This window comes from Triturus cristatus, chromosome 2_2 (assembly GCF_964204655.1).
Source record: "Triturus cristatus chromosome 2_2, aTriCri1.1, whole genome shotgun sequence".
Lineage (NCBI taxonomy): Eukaryota > Metazoa > Chordata > Amphibia > Caudata > Salamandridae > Triturus > Triturus cristatus.
The window spans coordinates 1,050,071,075-1,050,093,136 of NC_140582.1; the positions used below are offsets into that span (position 1 = coordinate 1,050,071,075).

At 43.7% G+C, this 22,062-nt stretch overlaps 1 protein-coding gene across 2 annotated transcripts in view; it reads left to right on the forward strand.

Annotated features, from left to right (window-relative positions):
- Window positions 1-22,062, forward strand: part of MXD4 (MAX dimerization protein 4) — a 355,430-nt gene that overhangs the window by 128,431 nt on the left and 204,937 nt on the right. For both annotated transcript variants that reach the window (XM_085642548.1, XM_085642549.1), the window contains one exon: window positions 3,372-3,401. In XM_085642548.1, coding sequence (XP_085498674.1) covers window positions 3,372-3,401 — 30 coding nt within the window. The remainder of the gene's footprint in view (window positions 1-3,371; window positions 3,402-22,062) is intronic.

A 22,062-nucleotide genomic window follows, 5' to 3' on the forward strand; every position in this document is an offset into this window, starting at 1 on the left:
GGGCAATTGAAGGAATACTGGGCAAGTTCATTTCTTTAATTTTGGCTTAACTCAAGCAAGCGGCTTGCTGCACTGTCTTGTTTAAGAAAATCATTTGTTTTGGAATCAAGCAGGCTCGGAACAAGGTGTTTCTTACCTGCTCTTGCCAGTCTTTAGTTCCCCAAACTGATTTTAAATTAAGTGTACCTTTCCATTATTCATAGCCTCTCAGGGCCAGTTGGAATATAAATAAATCAGTTTTGTCTTGGTGAGCATATTTTCTCTGCTTGTGAAGGGCTCCGTTTAAAAAAAAAAAAAGCAAACTGGATCTAAAGCATTGTGTCCAGAAAAATATGTAAATTTGTCCATATATGTTTTGGAACTACCCATCGGGGGATCAGGCAATGTTCCCGTTGTGGAAAAATTGAAAAATGTACGTGGAACACTAGCTCTGTGTACGTCCAAGTGATGATAACAATACTTTACTCTGTAATTAGCAAAGTTTAGTTACAAATCCTCACTTTCAAATACAGTATAATATTCAAGCTCTGAGAGCATTGAGTTAACTGTTCTTACATCCCAATCTTCAGAGACAAACCTTGGGGTGATCACAACATCCATTGCAACCTTAATCGCGTAAGGTATGTGCAGTGTCTCGGTAGCACCAAACTTATAATTTGGGACCTTATCCCAAACAAATTCTTCAAGCCCTTGAAAACCTGAAATGGTCTCTTCGCACTTTGTTTGAAGACAAATGAGGTTTCATTACTTCCACTATCAGTTCTGCAGGTGAGTATTCTAGGAGATAGTGTCCATTTATTAGCAAGAAGAAAACAGTCACAAATACAGTCCAAAGAAGCAAGAAAATTAATGAAATGTCAATCTAAATTTAAAGCCATGAAGGGATCAGATAAGTGCGTTTCAACCAAAAAAGTCACATACATCATGTAGTGAAGCATTAGAAGAGTCAGAAAAGAAGTCATCAACATCGAAAAAGTAACCAGAAGCAGTCTGTTGAAAAACAGGAGCTGTAGGAACAGGAATTGGTAGATATGTCCAAAGGTGGTTCATCATAAACAACTGTGTTGTTAGAAGTAGCAGAAGGGAACATATGGGAATGTTTTATGTAATTATACAGCCTAAAGGACAAAGTAAGAGAATGGTTAAAAGATATGATCCAATTACTATGTAATTGATTAAGGAACAACATTGTTTACGACAACCAAATTCATACATTTGGTCAACGACGGTTTAACCACTTCCTTCTCACTCGGACTCAGGCCGAGGACAAGGTTGATCCGGATGAGGATCCCGCCAGATCTTATGCCCCCAAGTGATTCCTGATGAATACTTACGTTTCAGGTCAGTACCTTGCAACATATCTCCTTATGACTCCCCTGCCCCTCGTGTGGTCTTATTGTTAACTCCAACTTTTTACCCTCCACTCAGCCGCCGGACGCCCTCTGCTTGACGCAGGGTCGGCGCAACTCCCAAGGCATTTGTTATCCCCACACTGGATCGTATCAGTCCCCCACCTAAATCTACAACAGTCCACGTTCCTCCAGCAGACTGGTGAGTCCTACCAACTGCTTTTTACCCAGACTTCTCAGGCATTGCACTTATCTTGCCTCCTGCATTGGCCCTCCACCAACCTATGCTCCCCCTTTTCCCCTCCTTCTCCCCTCCCCCCCCCCCCCCCCCCCCCCACCACAGATAGATTAGCTCACTGCAGTACACCGGATGACTATCCACCTTGGTCCCTGCTCCTTCCCAGGAATTTGTTTCCCTGGATCCACGTCAAGGTCAGGCACCTTCGCTCTTCCCCTACTTCAATTCTTTTTACCTTTTACTATGCCCCACTCCCTGCTTACCTCAATCCTTGCCTCTCCCTTTCTCCCTTTATGTACAGCACGAAAACTAACAGTAACCTGGTCCTGAAGATGACCTTAACTCAAGTTCGAAACGCCGTTGACCTTCCAGTGCAATTCTTGGCACAAATCTACTGTTCACGAAATTGTCTTTCCCGTGTAAAACAATTCTTGTTAAAATTAATCGTGAACCAGAAAGTACCTTGTATATATATTGTTAATTGTATTTACTCTGCGCCGTTCCTCGCTGTGTCATTTGTCACTTGCGCCGCTCACCGTTTGTCCCACAAGCACTCATGTGGACAAGTTTTTTCGGGTTATGCCCACATTTACAGTAAACAATGCTGATACTGTTCTCTTGCTTTTAATTTGTCTTTAATACAGATTGCTCCTTACATCTCTTACCTACCCTGGAGCCTCTCTTTTCTTTCTTTGCAACTTGATGTGCATGTTTTATTGAATGGTCTTCTAAACATTACCTGTTGAGACATTGTTTTTTTGTTATATACTATTACCACCTAGGTCTCAACTGTGTATACGGGTGATCTCCTGTTGGTTGATTCCAATCCTAAATACAAGCAGCATGTGCGTTGTTACTTAGAATCCTATTGTGGAAATAAAATATGTAAGAGGTAACAAGGCTAAAACAAAGTCTGCTAAAATATGTTAAATGTAAAACTAAAAGGAGAACTAAAGTGGGTCTACGAGGTCGTCACCACACTTACCTTGGTCCAAAATAGCTGTAAATTCACTATGCCACATTGCAACTTGCTCTGCTTTAGAGAAGCAACTGATGCATTGTTGAAATTTTGTTCAGATGCAATGGTATGCCTGCAGACTCCACCGAGTATACAGATTCTCCGGTAAACAAAAGAGTAAAATCCTAATTATTTTAGAAGAGGTTTTGCAGCTCAAAGAGCCATGCAGTTGTGCTGTTTAACCAAAAGGAGTGCTGGATATTTAGTTTGCCATTTTATGATCCTCAAAATACCTGTGTTTATATTAACAGGATCTTATAAATGTATTTTGTTTCCACACATTTGAAACGTTCGCCAAAGTCTTATTTATTTGCTTTAGCCCGACAGGTGCAGTCTTTTTCAAGGCCCTGTGCTCTGAGCACTTAGAACAGGATGAAGGTGTCAGCAATGTCATACAAATACTACACATGGGTACATATTCAAATAAAACATTCGTTTGTAGGATATTCTTATGTATTAATTGATTTGTGTGACCTTAAAATTATATTGGGAATACCGTAATATTAGTATTTGACTGATTTCTTTAATAGCGATGTAAATCCTCTTTTCTGAGTCTTCTGTTCTGTTAAATTGTTTTGTAAGCTCATATTTACTATGAGATGGCTTACCAGCACTACAAGAGACTTCATTCAAAGCCAGGTGTCTAAGGGATGGGCTATGGTGTGATAGTATGCAGCATATTTCGCATATCTAATGTGACATGACATGCTTTGATAGTGTAGGTTAAATCTCGTGACCTAAATGTGTTTCTTTTTTATTTAAACAGGTCGTCACACAATGAACTTGAAAAACATAGGTAAGTGTCTAGTTAAGCAGCCCTGTTTGTGAACTCTCTGTAAAAGTGCTTTAGTACAAGATGTGTGGTGGAATCTTAAAAATGCTCCCGTCTCCGATCTGTGAGGTAATCTGTACCATCAAGTAAAAAACCCTCTGCCCTGGAACCAGTGAAGGCACGCGGCTCTCAGCACGCACGAGCCCGAACCTTATCTGTCACTGGTTTGCTGCACATTTTGCAGTTAGCATAACAGCAGTCAAACCGGGAGGCGGATAATGGGGCATGTTAGGACTTGTTCCTAGCTGGCTTTCATTGACTTCTTTGTGTTAGTTCAAGAGATCTGATATTGCCTCCTTCAACTCTTAGCATAGCACTCTGCAGATCATAAGGTCCTCAGCATGTCCAAGTTCTCAATCTCTGTACCCACAATGCTTCCTTAGACGACAGGAGACTACCTATATATTTATAGTGTTACTACCTACATGTCTGAATTGTCTTATAAATTGTTTCAAAACTCATTTTTTTGCGAGCAGATTAAAATGATAGTCTAGTGACGTTTTCTATGTACGCAACACCTTTTTGCAAGTTGTTGGTCGGAATTGATTAGGTGGTACTAAAATATATAAAAATGTAAAGTATCTGTTTTTGGATCTGTATTGCTGCATATTAGGAATGATTTTTCATGGCTATTAAATGAGCTGCAGAGCATTGCCATGTATCCTAAATCAAAAGATACATGATTTTGCTTTGAAACTACTGACTACCAATTACCTTACAGGGCATTCTCTGTTGCCATACTGGAAACTATTGCTCCACAAACAAATGATGGACAAAGTGCTGAACAAATCAAACATTCCCCCCAAGTCAAGAGATCGGGTTTAAATCCATCATTCATCTGCTCATTGTGCAACCTCAGCTTGGACCCGGCCATATGCAAATCAGCGTTCACCCTGCTCCTCATGGGAACAGTCCAGCCCGAACTGCCAAGCCAGGTAATCTTTGGACTGGAAACACATATGGCTGGGTCGAAACTGGGGTAGTGTGGTAAGAAAAAACAACAATGGATTAAATTCAGATCTGTGACTGTGGGTGAATGTTTGCATTGTTCAGCATTCCGTCTATCATCTGGTCTTCATACTGGAAACTAAGGCACAGAAATTGGGAATGGCACTGTAGTCCTTTTAGGGAGAGGGAAAATGCCTGTGTTTCTTGGAATTCTATGCTGGCCATACCAGCTGAGCTTTTTAGCCTGGAAGGCTGGATTCAGGGTAACGTAACCACTTGCATAATAACTGCTTGCCTAAGGAGGGCTGCTTGGTGAAGTTTTAGAGTAGGGTTGGTGAATCATGAGAAATCAGGCTGGTGCATGTCTTGGATGGATTCGCCTTTTATTCTCCAAATTAAGTGTTGTTCTGTTCTGCAAAACACCTACAGATATATCCCTACATCCAACAAGAAACACTACCAGAACACCAAGCATGTATTGAACACTGTAAAGAAACACCATATAGGTTGGTGTCATTACACTCACAGCTGTTTTCACAAATCAATAAAAACCCTCAAAATAACACGTCAGAACGTCACACTCATCCAACACAGTTTAGATATTTATTTGTTGTTGGGTATTAGTGAGCTCCCAACAGCACGCATGACAATAAACAACACCCTCAGTTGTGCACACCTCCTGGAGTTACACTGGAAAGTTCAGAGTTGAGCGGGTGCGACCGGTACTAAAAGTCGCTTTGCACAAAACAATATGTTGCATTAGAAAAAACAGCATACTACAGAAAACTAATGGCACATTCAGCACAAAATTGGTTTTACATATAGTTATGTATAACCAAGTTGACTACAGTACCTACCAAAATTGCAATTGGTTACAATCTCTTAACAAAACACATTAGCCAAAACAACTTACTCTCACCCAACACAGCTCAGAGGCACCATATAGTTGAACCTTGCTAAGCTCACAACACACAACACTTTTTTTAAACAATAGTACTTTCGAAGACAACACATAACACAGTAAACCAACTTCTACCAAACACCTCACAATAGACAGATTTAAAAGAATACTGTGGATACTAAGAAAAACACTGAAACCTCACAAACATACTCAAAGCTGCACATACCAATCCCTTAGATGTCACTTAACACTGACCATTACAACACACTTAAAACGAATAATTTACACACAATATTAACTACAGCTACCTTACTGATGATCCCACTTACTCGTGTTTGTTACAGAATGCTCAAGACCAAAGCCTAAAGTTACCTGAACCTGACAGAGCCATACTAATAGCAACACAGCAATGAACAAATCTGCATTTTCAAGACATGTGTTTTAATATGCATTAGAAAGGCTGCCTTCCTCATCATAAGGTGCAGCCCTTTATCTGGGATTTTGCCTCAAAACCAAGTGGGTTCGGAAGTTGTCACTGAGGGTGCATGCTTTGCAGAGTAACTGATCACAAGTCAATGCATAGACCAATGTCTTATTCTGTAGGCAGTACTGTTGTGTATTCTGGATCATTGCTTGCTTCATCAGAGAGGGAAGTTGTATAATGATGTGGGTGAGGTTCCAGGAGGCAGGAGAGAGGGTTGCCAGGGGTCTTTGTGTTATGTTGGTAACAATAAAATGACATCTTCTGTCACCCTTTTGGAGAATCTCTACTTTGTAAAAGTGACAATGAGGATGGTATGCTTGACATGTTGAAGTGGTGGACAGCGTACGGCCCCTCCCAGCTATCTACTTTCGGGAGGTAACAGTCACGAGAGAGGAGTGGCAGACAGTGCAACTGAACTTTGCATCATTATCAGATGTGTGAAAAGAAGGTGGTTTCAGTGTAATTCGCAAGCCACACTGGCCTAAGCGAGTTTTGTCCATTAGGGGAATCAGAGGATATTTGCCATAATTGCCTAGTATGAACATTGCGTCGTCAGACCGCTTAATAATTGCAGCCACGCAAACTGCACACTGCTACGAAGCATTGCTCAGAAGGAGTGTATTGTTGGGGTCGTGAGACCGTACTGAGCATTTTAAGCTGGGCGAACTGTGTGTGGCCTCGAGACAATGCTGAGAAGGAGAGTATCATGGGAAGTCTTGATGGCATTGTAGAATGCTGTATTGAAGGCAGCGTTCCCATTCTTTTTGTCTGTGTACCTTACTTGTTGGAGATAAATGGAGAGCCTATTCAGGGGATGCGCTATGCCCTGTGATGTTCCTTATTTTGTGCCTTTAGGAGGAAGTAGGGTGCATGCTCTCTGTGAAGGCGAATGCCGTAGTAACAAAAGGACTTCTGTGTGTGAAGGTAGAAGAAGGACCGGAGAAGCCATGTTTTTACTGTTGATGGTGATGTGAGAGGACTGGAACTAAAGAGCAAGATAATATTGGAGGATAACGATGACAACTTTATTTAAATTTGTTGTTTTGAACTGTGACTAAATAGATGGCAGTGATTACTTTTCTTATTTTAGTCTGTTTTTAGGTCTCGCGCCTAGCGTTGCACTGCACAGCAGTGCTTGCGCAGCGAGAGTCCTTTTGTCCGGGGTTAAGAAATGGACCCTGGAATCGTACACGCTTGTGCGTGTGTTTTTTGTTTTGTCTTCTATTATTGGGCTTTTAGTGGCTATATTTTTTAGACAGAGCATGCAATAGGCCAAAGGCGGGCGCATCGCTCCGCCCACGGCCTATTGGTGTCTGTTACGCGCACTAAAGCCTATCTGGTTTCAATTATCGTGCCCAGACACAGGCGTGATAATTAAAAGCATATGGCTGTCTGTGACGCGCGCGCGCGCACCATTGGCGGCTGTCTCTGCTTTCAAAAGCAATTGCTTTCGGTTCCGCGATCGCTGTACTTGTGGCTTTACAAGGTAAAATAAATGAAGGCGGTTACAAGGCAAAGTAACTGAAAATGCGCTGCAAATATTTACTTTGTTACAAGGTAAAATAAATGAAGGCGATTACAAGGTAAAAAAAATGTGCAGCAAATATTTACGCAGTTACAAGGTAAACAATGCGTGCCTAATAATTGCACTATACTTCTCTTTTTCTAATGTCGCGTCAGGCTTACTGAAATAATTGACTGTATCTGCTCAGCTACAAAACAAGTTATTGTTGTGGCTAAGTCATACTTTCTGACTGGACTGAAAACGTGTGATTTTGGATAGAGTTCTTTCTCTTTCCGTTACCCAATTCCCTTAAGTTGTGTGTGGTTGTATGTGTGTGTGTGGTTGTGTGGGTGGCTGTGTGTGTGTGTGGTTGTGTGCGTGGTTGTGTGTGTGTGTGGTTGTGTGTGTGTTGTGTTTGGTTTTGTGTGCGTGGTTGTGTGTGCGTGGTTGTGTGTGTGGTTGTGTGTGGTTGTGTGTGTGTGATTGTGTGTGTGGTTGAGTGTGCGTGTGGTTGTGTGTGTGGTTGTGGTGATTATGTGTGTGGTTGTGGTGGTTGTGTGTGTGTGGTTGTGTGGTTGTGTGTGTGGTTGTGTGTGGTGGGTGTGGTTATGGGTGTGGTTGTGTGTGTGTGGTTGTGTGATTACACATCACATAATTACACTGTATTCAATACAACATAAATACACTCCACATACCACTCAGTACTACATAATTGCACGTCACATAATTACTCTCTACTTAATGCAAGATAAATACACTCCACACAATACCACTCTGTGCCACATAATAACACAACACATAATTACACTGTACTCAATGCAACATAAATACACACCTTATATAAAAAAAAACAACCAAAAAAAACAAATGCAATGCAATAGGTCTCACATTACTGAATCTTTGAGCTGCTATTGGTGTTGCATTATTATTAGCAATGCCAACAGCTCAAACTTTAATAATGCAAGACCAATTGCATTGAAAATGCTTGTTTAAAATTTGTATGCTACAGGGGTGTGGAATTTAATAAAATATCTACTTGTCCATGGGGCAGGTTGCTTCACAAATCTGCTTGTCTTGTAATAAAATCCACTTGTACCTTTTGTGCCATGTAATGTGGCAACAAAATATGGCAGCATCACATTTTATAAGATCACTGATATAGCTCTCAGATTATGCCAGGGCTCATACCATAGTAGGGTTTGAATACTAGCCATTCCCTTATGTTGCCACGTTTCCCCAGATCTACATACTGGGGCTGAAGGTAATTGTAAGCAATAGTTCCAGGGTTGGAATGCCTTTTTGAGTCTGTGCAAACCTACTAACTTGCATGTTTTAAGGGTTTTCACCAACTTTTCTCTAATCTTTTCCCATACTGAGAAAGGTTGGAACTTCACTCTTGACCATGGGAGATGTGAAACTTCTTCCAGGTTTTGGGAAAAAGTTGTTGGAGGGAAAGTGAACGTGCAAACACTCAGATTTTCGTATGAGCAAATCTACACATGCATATTTTCTCATGCTAAAGTGCAGTTCACAAATACTTTCTAGGAGTACTGTTTCCTGGCCTACTTCTGTAACTTTTTGTGAATTCCCGAAAGTTGTATATCTGCACTTAATACAAGGACATATACCATGGGTGCACTTTTGAGACTTTCTTTAATATTTGGCCCCTAATTAGGCCTGGCGTTAGCCATGGCCTTTTGCGTTTAATAAAATTCTGTATATCCCTCTCTCTCTGTCTATCTGCTGGCTTCACTGTGAGTGACAGCATTCTGCTCTTTCACCAGGAGCATACCGGCACACAAAGTAGTTTTGTTTAGTGCCAGGAACTAATGTGTGCTCTTTGAGGCCCAAAACTATTTTTGCTTTTGCCAATGGTGAGGGCCCGGTAGCTGCCACAGCAATTTGGTTTTACAAAACCATGCCAAACCAAGTCAGACTTTGACAAAACCAAAACGCTGCCAATCAATTACAGACCTGCTGGCTTAGCCAATTCATGTTTATTTTTATGTTTCCCAAAATCTTATTGAAACTGGTTACACTGATTTTCCGTTATGAATATTTTTGGGAAATACTAGCATACATCAACACTTTTTACTAAATGATGTTGCAAACAAATGGTACTTAAAATGTTATAGTAGTTTAGCCAAATGTCTTTTTTCCCTACTTGCTTTTTTTGTGAACAATTCATTTTGAAAGCAAAGACTCGTCAATCTTGCTTTCAAGCCTTTGCAAATATTTGCATCTAATCACAGAGCATTCTGGGAGCATTATACATAGCCTCATATTGCTAAACTCAGAAAACGTGTGTACACATTTTTAGACTGGAACCACTGTCAATAAGTAGTACAGTCCGAGCTTACAACATTTACTTAGATCGCTCACCCTAATAATAAAGGCTTTGCATTAATGAACCATAAATACAAGTTTGAACAGCATTAACACATGGGCACAAATATTACCTTGACTACAGATAGTGCCATTCCTTGATGCATATTGTGGTACTGAAAACTGGAAGCCAAAGGGTTTTTTGCTGCAGGGAGTTTGGCCTACTTGTCCCAAGGACAAAACACACATGAAAACTTGTTGCCCTTGATCCCAAGCAATATGTCCTGGGTGTCGGGCTATAGGAATTCCACATCCCTGATGCTATGTCAACTCAAAACATAACAGTTCCACCCGAGTTTTATCAGGATACTTGTTCTCCCATTATTGCTGGGAGATTGGAGAGAAGCTTTTGAGACTTATCTCAGGTCTACTGATGGGGATGTATTTGTGACAAAGAGGAAGTTAAGTTTGTTTAAGCATTGTTTAGGTGTGTAAGATAGGAAAGTGTTAAAAACATCACCCATGTGGAGAGGAGAAGATGAGGGTGAAGCAGTATCAGATGTAGATGAGCCTTCTGGGGATGAGTATGTGAGTTCAATGAAAGCCTTGGAGGAAAAGTTTGGAAAGAAAGTAAGTGCGGTGGTGGAGAGACACAAGTTTTTTCCACATGATCAATTGCCTGGATAAACCATTGAAAACAATATGTAGTGGTGTTGAGAACATTAGGTACTACATGCAAGTTTAGAAATTTACAAGAGGAAATCATCAGAGATCAGATGATCAATAGAATGTGTAATCTGAAGATAGAAGAAAAATTGTCAGGGTTGAAAGATCCGTCATTAGAGAATTCTCTTTGTGTAGCACGACGGCTAGGAAATACATCTCATTATGTAAAGGAGTTGAGCAAGTGTAAGATAGGAGTAACAGAAGAGCAGTCTAAAACTTATGTAGTTAATGCTAAGTTTAAGGAGGTTAAAAAAAATTACACATGTTGACATCAAGAAAAAAAATTGTTACAGGTGTGAGAGTATAAGACATTTGGCGGAATCAAGTGCATGTCCGGCTGTCGGGGCTAGATGTTTTAAATGTAAAACGTTGGCTAATTTTTCATGTGTTTGCAGAATGGAAATTGGTGAGAAACGCAACTTGGTAGGGGGCCAGAAAGAAATTGTCAGTGAACAAAGATCTGACAATGACAATAGCGATATGGAAGTTTTGATAGTGTGTGAAGTGACCATGCCAGAGAATGGCAAAACAAAAGTGAAAATGTTTATTATTATCTAAAATGTGTACTTAAGGTAAATAGTTGGGAAGTAAATATGTGGGCCGATTCATGTTCACCTTTTACTTTGATAGATAATGCAACATGGGAACGTTTGCAAAACTGTGAGTTATTTCCCACTCACGTAGAACCGTTTGGATACTGTAGATAAAAATGACCTGTTATGGGTTATTTTAATGTGACTTTAGAGAATTGTGACGGGACAGCTGTGGGGAAGGTTTACGTGGTGGAGTGTAGCAGAAAGTCATTGCAGTGCGAAGAGCAACAGGCTTTGGGTATTATTCTTGATCCAAATCACCTGGACCAGGTACTGCTTACATGTGATGAAGTGGTTAATAAGTGGAGTGCTGAAATGTTAGGTTGTTTGCGTAAGTTTAAATATCGTATTGTGTTGAAGAGAAGCACAATACCTAAAGTACACAAAGTGTGTAAAGTGTCTTTAGCTTTACAGGAACAATTGAAGGGGTAGTTGAAGAGATTGTGTGATGCTGGAGTCATTGAGGCTATTGAGTCTTCAGAGTGGCTTAGTCCTATAGTTTTGGCTCGAAAATCTAACTGCACATTGAGACTATTGAGTCTTCAGAGTGGCTTAGTCCTATAGTTTTGGCTCGAAAATCTAACTGCAAACTGAGAATATGTGTGGTTCATATAGAACTTAATGATTGTATTTGGATGGATAGGCATCCTCTGCCATGCATTGATGAGATGCTAAATGAGTGTAAATGGGACCAAGTATTTAACTACATTAGATTTGTCAAGTGCATACCACCAGGTTCCTTTCCTTTACAACGAGTCAAAGCATCTGACGTCTTTTGTGACTCCAGAAGGGGCATATCAATTCATCCGCAATTCATTTAGCTTCAGCATCAGCGGTTTTTCAGAGGGTCATGCAAGGAGTTCTAAGTGGATGGTGTAATGTTTTAGTTTTTCAAGATGAGGTGTTAATTTGGGGTGTCAACAAAATTAAGTTTTAGAGTAGGTGTTAAGTATACTAGAGGATGTTGGATTGACAATCAGTTTAGAGAAATGTGAATTTGAAGTGCATGAGGTAGAGTATCTTGGACCAACGTTGTCGAGTGAGGGGGTGAAACCAAAGGTGAAAATAGTGGAAGCCATAGAGAAGGCACCTTTACCGGTGAATTGCGATCAGTTGCACTTTTTTTCGGCCTTGCGCAGTATTACTCAAAATTTGTTGAATGTGTTGCTGAGAAGGTGCACGAATTACATGCTCTGATGAGGAGTGGGCTATCACTGGACGGAGGCGTGTCAATGAAGCTTTGAAGAGGTGAAAAAAGCCATCAGTTAAGGAGGTTGCATTAAGGCCATTAGACCCAAAAATAAGATTATCATAGTCACCAATGTCAGTGAATATGGTTTGGGGCAGCGTTAATGCAGCCGAAAAATGGTAATAAGAGGGTAGTGGCATTTGCCTCACGGACACTTAAAGGTGCCGAGGTTATGTACTTTACTGTTGAGAAGGAGGCATTAGTGTGTTGGTGGAATGTACATCATTTTAAGAACTTTGTGTGGGGAACACAATTTGAGTTACACACAGATCATAAGCCGCTTATTGATTTGTTCTCCACAAAAAGGTGCTAGGAGAGCAACACCACTCATTGCCAAATGGCTTTCATTCGCAAAATCCTTCTTTTTCCATTAAATACGTACCTGTATTAAATATTTTAATGCAGTTTGTCTTTCACATCTGCCACTAGATGGGGGTGATTATGAGGATGATGATGGTTCGATGGTAGCTGATATAAAGGAATCTTGTGGAGGGCTGCGGTGTTGGAAGATCAAACCTTGCAACTTTTGAAAATTTGAAAAACTTCAAGAACATGTGGGACAAATTAGCAGTTGTGAATGGAATTGTAATGAGAAATGGAAGGTTGATGGTGCTCATTTCTGTTCGTATAAGTTTGTTCAATTTATTGCATGAAGGGCATGGAGGTATGTCAGCCATGAAAAGAGGAGTACATACTGATTTTTGATGGTCTGATACAGATAAATATATAGAGAGACGTGTCAGAAACTTTGTGCGTGCATTTGTAGTGATAAGCCTCACATGTCGTCAGATACACCTATTGAACCTGTAGAGTTTCCTGTGAGACCATGGCAAAAGGTTCCCATTGATATGTGTGACCCGTATGCGTGTCTGGGTATAGACAGTTGGTAAGCTATTGTGATGATAGATTATTTTTCCAAATGACCAGAGATAATGTTTTTAACAGAAGTGCTATCTTCACAGGTCATTAGTTTTTGTGAAAAGGTGTTTAGACGAGAAGGCTGCCCAGGCGTGATTGTTACCGACAATGGCCCACAGTTTATGTTAGTGAAATTGACATCTTTTTAAATAAAACAGGGCATCAAACACCATAGGACTGCTGCGTATCATCCCCGAGAAAATGGTTTGGTGAAACGTTTCAACAGAGAAAAAGGATAATGTATTGAAGGGTAGAGTGCCGTGTACGACAGTTGTTCCGGCCAGGATGGAAAGAACAACACATTCGTAGTTGGAGAAACACTGTTCGAGAGAGGGAGAGAGACAAGAATTATCAAGTACAATATGCACAAAGACATAATGTTAGAGTGATAAGATGGAGTAAGGTGGAAAAGAAGGGTGATTGGGAACAAGTAAGTCTTGGCACATATTTTTTGTAATTGAAATTTCAGCATACATAACAGGAAAGTAACAATGTTCTATCAATTGTTTCATATCTAAAACATACAGTGCAGTTATAACATATTAATAATATTTCCAGTACTGTAATTACGGTTCCCTCACCATCCGGCCACATCTCCATTACATACAGTATGTTAAATCATGTCAGGGTTTAACAGTAGATGAGCTGTAAGGGATGCCCAAATGTCTCTGGGGCGTGGTGGCATCGGTCTCTCCTCTGCATAGGTGTCTAATTGGTCTTTACAATAAATAATGTCCGGGTTGCCATTGTTGTTGTTTAGGTGCCCTTTACCAGTGTATGGCCATTCGTCGTTTTGCTAACAAAAACAGCACCACCATAGACCTGCGGTTCAAGTGTTGAAGCTTCTTGACCATGCCCAGCAGACACATCTGGGGGGTGCTCTCCACAGAGTCCAGCGTCATGCACTTCGGGTCCCGCACCACCTGTTGGACTACGGTACAGTCCCAAAGTAGGTGCATAATGTCTGCATCTGATGTCCCGCACCTCATGTATTTCACTGCAACTTGTACCTGAACAGCCTAGCAGGGGTATAGTATATTTGCTGCAAAAATTTGAAATGGGTTATTCGCAAAGTGCAGTTGGACATAAAAATCCCCAGTCTTCCAATGTTAGTGGGGATTCTAGGGCAGTGTTCCAGCAGTCTAGCGTACAGTTAAGGGTGGACGGCCGATCTTCCTGAGCCATATTGTATAGTCTACTAACTAGGTGTCGGCGTGTGGAGCTGAGTGTGGGGTTCTTTGGGGAACGAGGGGAATAGTTCCTTTATAGCAGATCTAAGGCGATAGATAGCATGGAAATGTAAATAGGGGTGACTTTCTCTGTGTTGCTGTCAGGTCTGTGAGATTAATGAATTGCCCTTTGGGGTTCAAATCACTAATCGTCTCCTACCCGCTTTCTTTAGAAGAGCAAGCGCTCCTACTTCCTGAGTGGCTGATAGTGCTGGGTGATGACACAAGGGGAGCCTAGGAGCATAAAGAGGTAGCTTATGGTCCCGTGCCCCAAGTGCCTGCTAGGCAGACGTTGTACATTGTATTGTGTTAATTTCGGTGCGTGGTACATCTGTATGCCTATACGGCAGAATAGGCCTGAGCGGGGTAGGGTGCACATCCTGTTCCTCAACTGCCAGGGAACATGTGGTTTCGTACTGGATGTCAGAGGGATTATCACTGATTTTGCCCAGTTGATGCCCAAACCGGAGCACCGTTCAAAACTAATATATTCCCGGAGGAGTGGCAACAAGTGCAACCTGTGATTACGGACATATTGGACCATATCATCCGCATAGAGAGATATGCCAATCTTCCTCAATTGAAATCGCAGTGCAGAATCGGTGTGTATCTGGCAGACTACGTGCTAGAGGTTCAGGGGCTAGTGTAAAAATAATGTGTGGGTAGAAGGCATCCCTGTCTCGTGCCCCGGTGTATATGCAGCAGTTCCGATGTGTGCTGATTAATTGTTACTCTAGCCACCGTGGTCGTATACAGTAGAATCATACACTTCAAAAATAATTCAGGTATCCACATACGACTCAGGATAGTGAACGTGTAGGTCCATTCGATGGAATTGAAGGCTTTAGCGGCATCTAACAATACCACCGCTGCCTCCAGGTTGGGATTGAGTTGGTGTAGCAGTGCAAATATCATGTACAGTTTGTGTGCTGTAGAATGAGTTGGGACAAAACTCGATTGGTCTGGGTGAACAAGGTTTGTCAACAGTGGCTGAAGCTTACTGATTAGCATTGTCAGTAAGATTTTAGTGTCTATAATAATGAGCAAGAGAGGACGATAGGATTCGCAATATTCAGGCTGTTTCTCAAGCTTTAGGAGCATAACTATAAGGGCCTCTCGAAGAGTTGGGTGAAGTATCTGCTTGGTGTAAGCCTCCTCATTTTGCGCCTGTAGGTGAGACAAAGCCAGATCCACAAACTCTATATAGAATTCACTTTTTAGGCCATCTTGACCGGGCGCCTTGACATTAGGGAGTGTTCGCATAGCCTCTCGCCCCTCCTCCACCACTATAGGTTGAGTTAAATATTCTCGTCCCAGTGACAGCCACTCCAGAGCTATGTCATCGAGGTACGTAGCTATCTCATACATATTTGTAGCTTATCATGGCCACTCACCACTCCCGATTACTTTGAGTGCCCAGGCGGACCCTGGGTTGGCCACAACTTCACATCACATGCCTACTGTTGAGGAAAAAGTATTGGGAAAATAACAATGTCAAGGTCTGTGAGTAACAATGACCCCCTGTAGAATCAAGAATATAATTCCTAGGACAGGGTAATATACAATGAAAAATAAATTCCTAGGCAATATAATAAAACACATTTATCATTCTAAATATTACTAAAAAGAAAATGAGTGTAACAACCAAACTATAAAAAAAGACATTTTTTTTTTTTACAATTCTTCAAAATTTAGATCATATCATATTGTTTTGAAAGCACAAGTATATTGACATAATTACTAATTCTCTATACCTATACTATACACATAATTATCCTAAGCTTTAAAATATAATCAAAACACAATACTGTGGCAATTGAATAATAAATATTGGACGCGCGTTTCGGCGTGAAAACACGCCTTTGTCAGGAATAGCCACACAACACTTTATACTTATTAGGATCAATAAGTTCAAGTAGTATAGAAACGATATGTCCAGGTAATTTACTCAAAGAAATAAACCTTAATTTTATGCCCGCCTAAGGGGGAAATATGGTGCCATGATAGCCACCTTTCCACAATTGATGTTGTTCATATGTGAACAATAGGTATCTAAAATGATTCCTGATATTAAAAATGTTAATATATCTCAATAGTTATGCCGCATTGATGGCGGTTGACTAGTAGTAGGAGGAGTATTCCTCTCTGATGAAGCTCCTATATATAAGAGAGGACGCCGTGAGCCAAGTAGCTGCGTCCTATATATCGGGCAAGCAATATCCATTGCATTCAGTTTCTCCCATCATTGTCTTCATGATCAGGTGTGCACGTCTGCATGGGTACAGTTTGGTTGTAAATTACATCGCTGCTCTGGGTGTAGCAAAAATCTTTGTTTTACCCCGGTATTCTATTTGCAGGCAGGCTGGGTACAGCATCGCGTATGGAATTTACACTATATTTGCAAATTCTTTTTGACAGGTAGGAATTCTTTCTGGTCAGCTTGCACATTTTCCCTGAAATCCAGGAAAAACGTCATGCTGTTTCCTTGGTAATTAATGTCTTTTGTCTCTCGCGCTAGTCTGAGCACCACATCGCGGGTGCGATAATTTAAGAGTTGGGCGATGATTTGTTTTGGAGGGTTTCCTGGGGACAGTCTTGCTGCCCTCCACCACTAGTGATTGGGACAGTCGCTTGGGCCCAAAGATATCTATGAGCATTCTTTCCACATATGCATCTATTTTTCCGGTGTTCGCCGACTCCAGTACTCCTTTTATTCACAGATTGTAACGGCGGGAGCGTGCCACCAAATCTTCATTTTTAGCTTGTATTACTGCAAGTACCTTCTTCATGTGGAGGCATCTAGTAGTCATGGATTGCAGGTCATCTTCTGTTGAGGAAATACGTTGATCTCGCCATTTGTTTCTCTAGTTTGACTGTTAGATGGCCCATACGTAGATTTAGTCTATTTTGCTGTCTATAGACTGCAGACTTTGCTGCATCGCAAGCAGGGTGTTTTCTAGCAGTGTGGCGTCTTGGCTTGGGTGGTCCATTTCTTGCTCTACGGTAGGGTCTGATGGACCCTGCTGCTTCTTCGTGCCTCAGATGTGAGACACGGTTGTGCCCTGTCCGTTTTCCCCATTTGAGCGATTAGATGTGGTCCTGTGTTAAGAGGTCTGGACCGTGCCCAGCGCCCTGGGAACGTTTGGGCTAGTAGGTTCTGTATCCTTGCAAGTGCAGGCTGTGGCTTTTTAATTTTTTTAATTATTTTAGCAAAGCAAAGTCTCAAACGTCACATGAGTGTTATCTTGTCACAGAGGTGGCTAGGACCTTCAAATTTATTACAGGAAGAGTGCTCTTTACAGCAGTCAAATTACAGAGGCAGCGCGCCCTGGGAGCTAATACAGAATTAATGTCCATTGCACTATTAGGACCTAAATAAGGCCAGTGGTGGTTTTATTTATTGTATTCCTTTGTTTGTACCTTTTGGGTGTCGAAACCCGATAGCTGTTCATGCTGTGACAGCCCTTACAGGATTCTTGTTTTTACTTGCCGCCACTGTCAAATCATTCTCAAGAGGGCCCCCACAGAAATGTTATCATAGGACCTGGGCCTCCATACACCCACAGCCAGGCAACCGCATGCAGCCGATCTCTTCCCTAGCGCTGCCTCACCTTTACATTGGATCACACAGTCTCGCCTGGGCAGCAGAATGCTTAGCGGTCATCCATCTCCTCCCACATTGCAGGACCGCTCCCTGTGTAATCACTAAGCTTATCAGCCACGCACAGCAGCAAGCCTCGCTCACCTTACACAACTTAGCGCTGGAGGCCTCGTGGTCAGCGCACTCTGAAGCCTCTCCCCGGTAAGTGTTTAATCACTTTGGCCGAATTGCCCCTCGGTCGGCCGCTCTGGATGGTATTGCTTCAGGCCGCCCGCAGCCCTCAAGTTAATTTGCCGGCAGTACTCGTGTACCTGCCCTATACAGAATGTTTCTGTTGCTTGTGGGCAGCGGTCACAGCACTTGGTGGCAGTCCTACCTTCACCACTATTGCCGCTGTCATCGCTCAGTCGTGCCATCCGGCACCCGCAGTGGGTACCTCCAGCAAATTTAGTAATAGGGAGCAATGCAGGCTATTATCTGACAGCAGCTCTGCTATAGTGTACCTGCCGGCAGGTCTCACTCGTGGGGCTCTGGCGGTTACCTCTCCGTGTCAGACGCCAGTCATCTTGTTCATTGTGTCCCAAGGCACTGCTTCTCAGCGGTGCAATAGTCCTGTCGTCTCTGCTCCGCTAATCAGCCCAATTTTGCCATCTAGATATGGGCACATGCTTCTCAACACAGATTGCTCAGTGTGACAGGTGAATTTCAACCGTACTGTAGGATGTTGAATAGATTGTGGCACACGGCCAGAGGAGCTGCACGAAGGTGCGGCCATCTTGCTGTGGGCTCTCTAGCACCCCCGGAGGAAAGGCAGTTGAAAGTGATCGCATTCCATGGAAGTATGCAAGGCGAAAGGTAACATGATATGTCTTTGGGATGGCAAGTGGTGGAACAAGAGAAAAGTGTCTGTGTATAATGATTTGGAACATGACCTTGGAAAAGCAGAGAAACACCCCAAAGTGGCCAAAGCCCAGTCTGAGATGGAAATGAAGAGCAATGATCAAGACAAAGGCCGCGTCAGTTTTACACCTAGGTGGATGGAACACTGTGTGTTATTAAATGTTTCCATTCTACCATATTGTACATAAAGAACTTATGCATGTACTTAACTGTGACTGTAGTATTGTACTGTATGTATGGATTCACTGTAGAAGCATCTTAATCAGTATCTACTAGGTTAATGCTTTTGTTATGATGTTTGATTGTTTTATTTTTTTTGTATTTTGGAAGGAGAGATTTGTTGGTTCCTTGTTTGCTTCATCAGAGCGGAAAGTTCTATGATTATGCAGGTGAGGTTCCAGGAGGGACAGTTGAAGGAAGAGTAGCGGCTGCCAGAGGTCGTTGTGTTATGCTGATGACAATAAAACAACTTCTTCTGTCACCCTTTTCGAGACTTTCTGCTTTGTTATAAGTGCCACTTTAAACCTGACTTTGTCCGAGGAAGATGTTGAACAAACTTCTAGGGGTGTAATATTCTTGACCTTCATAGAGGTGACGTAGCTGTCAACTGTTGGGTGTAATAGAAAAGATCAATTCCATGATCATCTGTGCAGCCCTTGCTACGGCACCTCTGTGAGGGATCAAACATTGTGCAGAAGCTATTCGCACCTTAATTTTCACTGGGAAAGGGGAGGGTGTGGCTTAGCCGGCTGCAAGATGGCCGCACTTTGAGTGGGCTCTGCCGGCCAAGCCTTTCAATCCGTCATCATCCTGCGGACTGGAGTGGTGCTGACCCTCCACCCCTACTGATCCTGATCCCCTGCATCACGGAGCTCTGGCAGATCCCCTCACTGGCGTCCGCGCTCTCCCCAGCACCGAGAAACTGACGGATGACATCGGCCTGCATGTGATGGCTGGACCTGCCCGGTGGCGCGTGGCCTGGGTCTACAACATGGTGCTGCGGGGATTCGATCTTGCCCGGGCTGCGTTGCCGAGGCTGGGGCACCTTGTTCCTGGTGTCTGCTCCCCAATGGATGCATCAGCCTGGTAGAACAGTGCGGTGTGTGTGGCAGTTGGCGGCGGGGTTGGGGGCGCGTGTGCCGTACCGCGGGGCATGAGGTTACGTTCCCTGCCGGTGAGCGCTTGTCTTGGCGCTAACTACCTCATTGCCTCTCCTGTCCAGATCTAGGCCCCGAGACGCGGACGGCGCACTCCCCATGTCCCCCTGCTGATCACTGCCCCCGCGCCCCGGTTGCGAGCCTTCCGCTGCAGTCTTACTGTCTCGGCCCCATTGTCTTGAGGCCCACCGGCTTCCTGCTTGCTGCGGGGGGCCCGCCCTGTGCCTGCTTGCTCTTCTCTGGGGTGCCGCTTCGGCAGCATCCAGCCCCCGGGCCGCCTCCTGCCTGATCTGCCTCCCTGTGGCCTGCTCTTCCACTGCTTCATCCTTGAGTGGGGACTCCAGCCTGTTCCTCCTTCCTCCTCCTGCGATAGGCCATCTCCTGGGGGCGCCTAGCAGTAGTGCTGCATCGCCCCACATCTTGGACGTGCGCTGGCTGCTTTGGTGCTCTTCCCGGCGTGGCCCGCATTCACAGCTCTAGCTCGTGTCTTACTGGATCACTGGTTTGCCCCCTGACTCCGTTACAGCTCCTTGTCTGGGACCCCACTCTGGCTGCGCTCGCCCATTGCCTTTCCCACAGTAACTATGCTTTTGGGCGGCTCTGCTGTGCCGCCGATATCCTACCTGCAGCTGTCCTGCTGTGGGGTCGGGGGGGCACGGGTGGCTGTGGTGGCTCAGGCATGGGAGGTTGTGGTGGCTCAGGCATGGGAAAGGCAGACCCTAAACAGCCCAAGTTGGCCTTTGACCAGCGCAGATCGACCCGGCAAGATGGGGCTGCTTTGGACACTGGCGAACCTGCTACCCGATTAGAAGCTGTACCGGCGATTGAAGATGACTTTAAAACGATCATGTTGGATGTTAAGGCCATCGTTTCTGGTATCACTGCTCAGCTTGGCCAGCTGGTGGCCCGTCTAGACACAGTCACGGCCAGGGTGGACTCCCATGACACGCAACTGGCCCATGTGGAGGCGAGGGTCTCGGACGCCATGGCTGTCGATCACCAAAAGCTACTTCAGATGGACAAAGTGCTGGAACTTATCAAAAATAAAAATGAGAATTTGGAGGCGCGCTCCTGTAGAAGTCATCTTTGCATTACAGGCGTGCCAGAATCCTCCAACATTACCATAATGGAGGACTTTGTTGAGAAACTCCTACAAGATCTCTTTGGCGATGTTTTGTCCTCCGTCTTTATTTTTGAGCATGCACACCGCTCTGTGGGACCACGGCCGGGCCCCGGCCTGCCTTCTCACCCAATCATCGCTAAATTGCTAAACTTTCGGGACCATGACGGGATCCTCCGCACTGCCCGGGATAAAGGTGAAATCCGTCATCAGGAAAACGCTCTTGCCTTTTACCCCGACTTCATGATGGCGGTGCAGGCCGTCCAACGCGAGTTCCTCCCGGCCAAGCAGCTGCTCTAGAAGCATGAAGTCTCCTATTGCCTCACCTATCCGGCCAAACTGCGTGTTAAAAGCAGTGCGCACCTGCACATCTTTCCTGAGCCGAAAGCTGTGCGGGCCTATGCGAAAAAAATTGGACAAGCAGCAGTGCTCACCTCCACCTAGCCCCCACCCAGCAGACAGGGGTGGCACGAGTGACATTGACTGATTCTAGCCATCACTGTCAGGGTCATGCCTGATTTGATGTCCTCTTTATTGCAGCTTGTCTATTGCGTATCCGTGTAGCTGCACCTGGTGTGCCTCATATTTACCGGTTACAGTTGTCCGTGTTTCTGGGCCCATGTTGCGGCTGTGAGGCGCCTGCGGCCCCTCTGGGTGCTGCCCCCCCCTCAACTTTACTTTATACAATTGCTGATGGCCCCCGACTGCTCATTGATGTTCGCTTCCAGCTATGCTCTGTTGTGATGAACGCCTTGGTGCAGGGGGGTTGCCTCGTATGTTTTTTGCTACAATAATTAACGTCCGACCTTCCCTGTGGCTTGGCCACCCAGTCCTTGTGGCGGGGGTGTATGCCTGGCAGAGTCATGCCTCCATGGTATGACTCCCTGTTGTACTTGTGATTCTTCCTTCCCCAGTTGGGGATTCCGTGGGAGGGTTGGGATTGGGGGCTCAACCTGATTGGGGGGTTGGT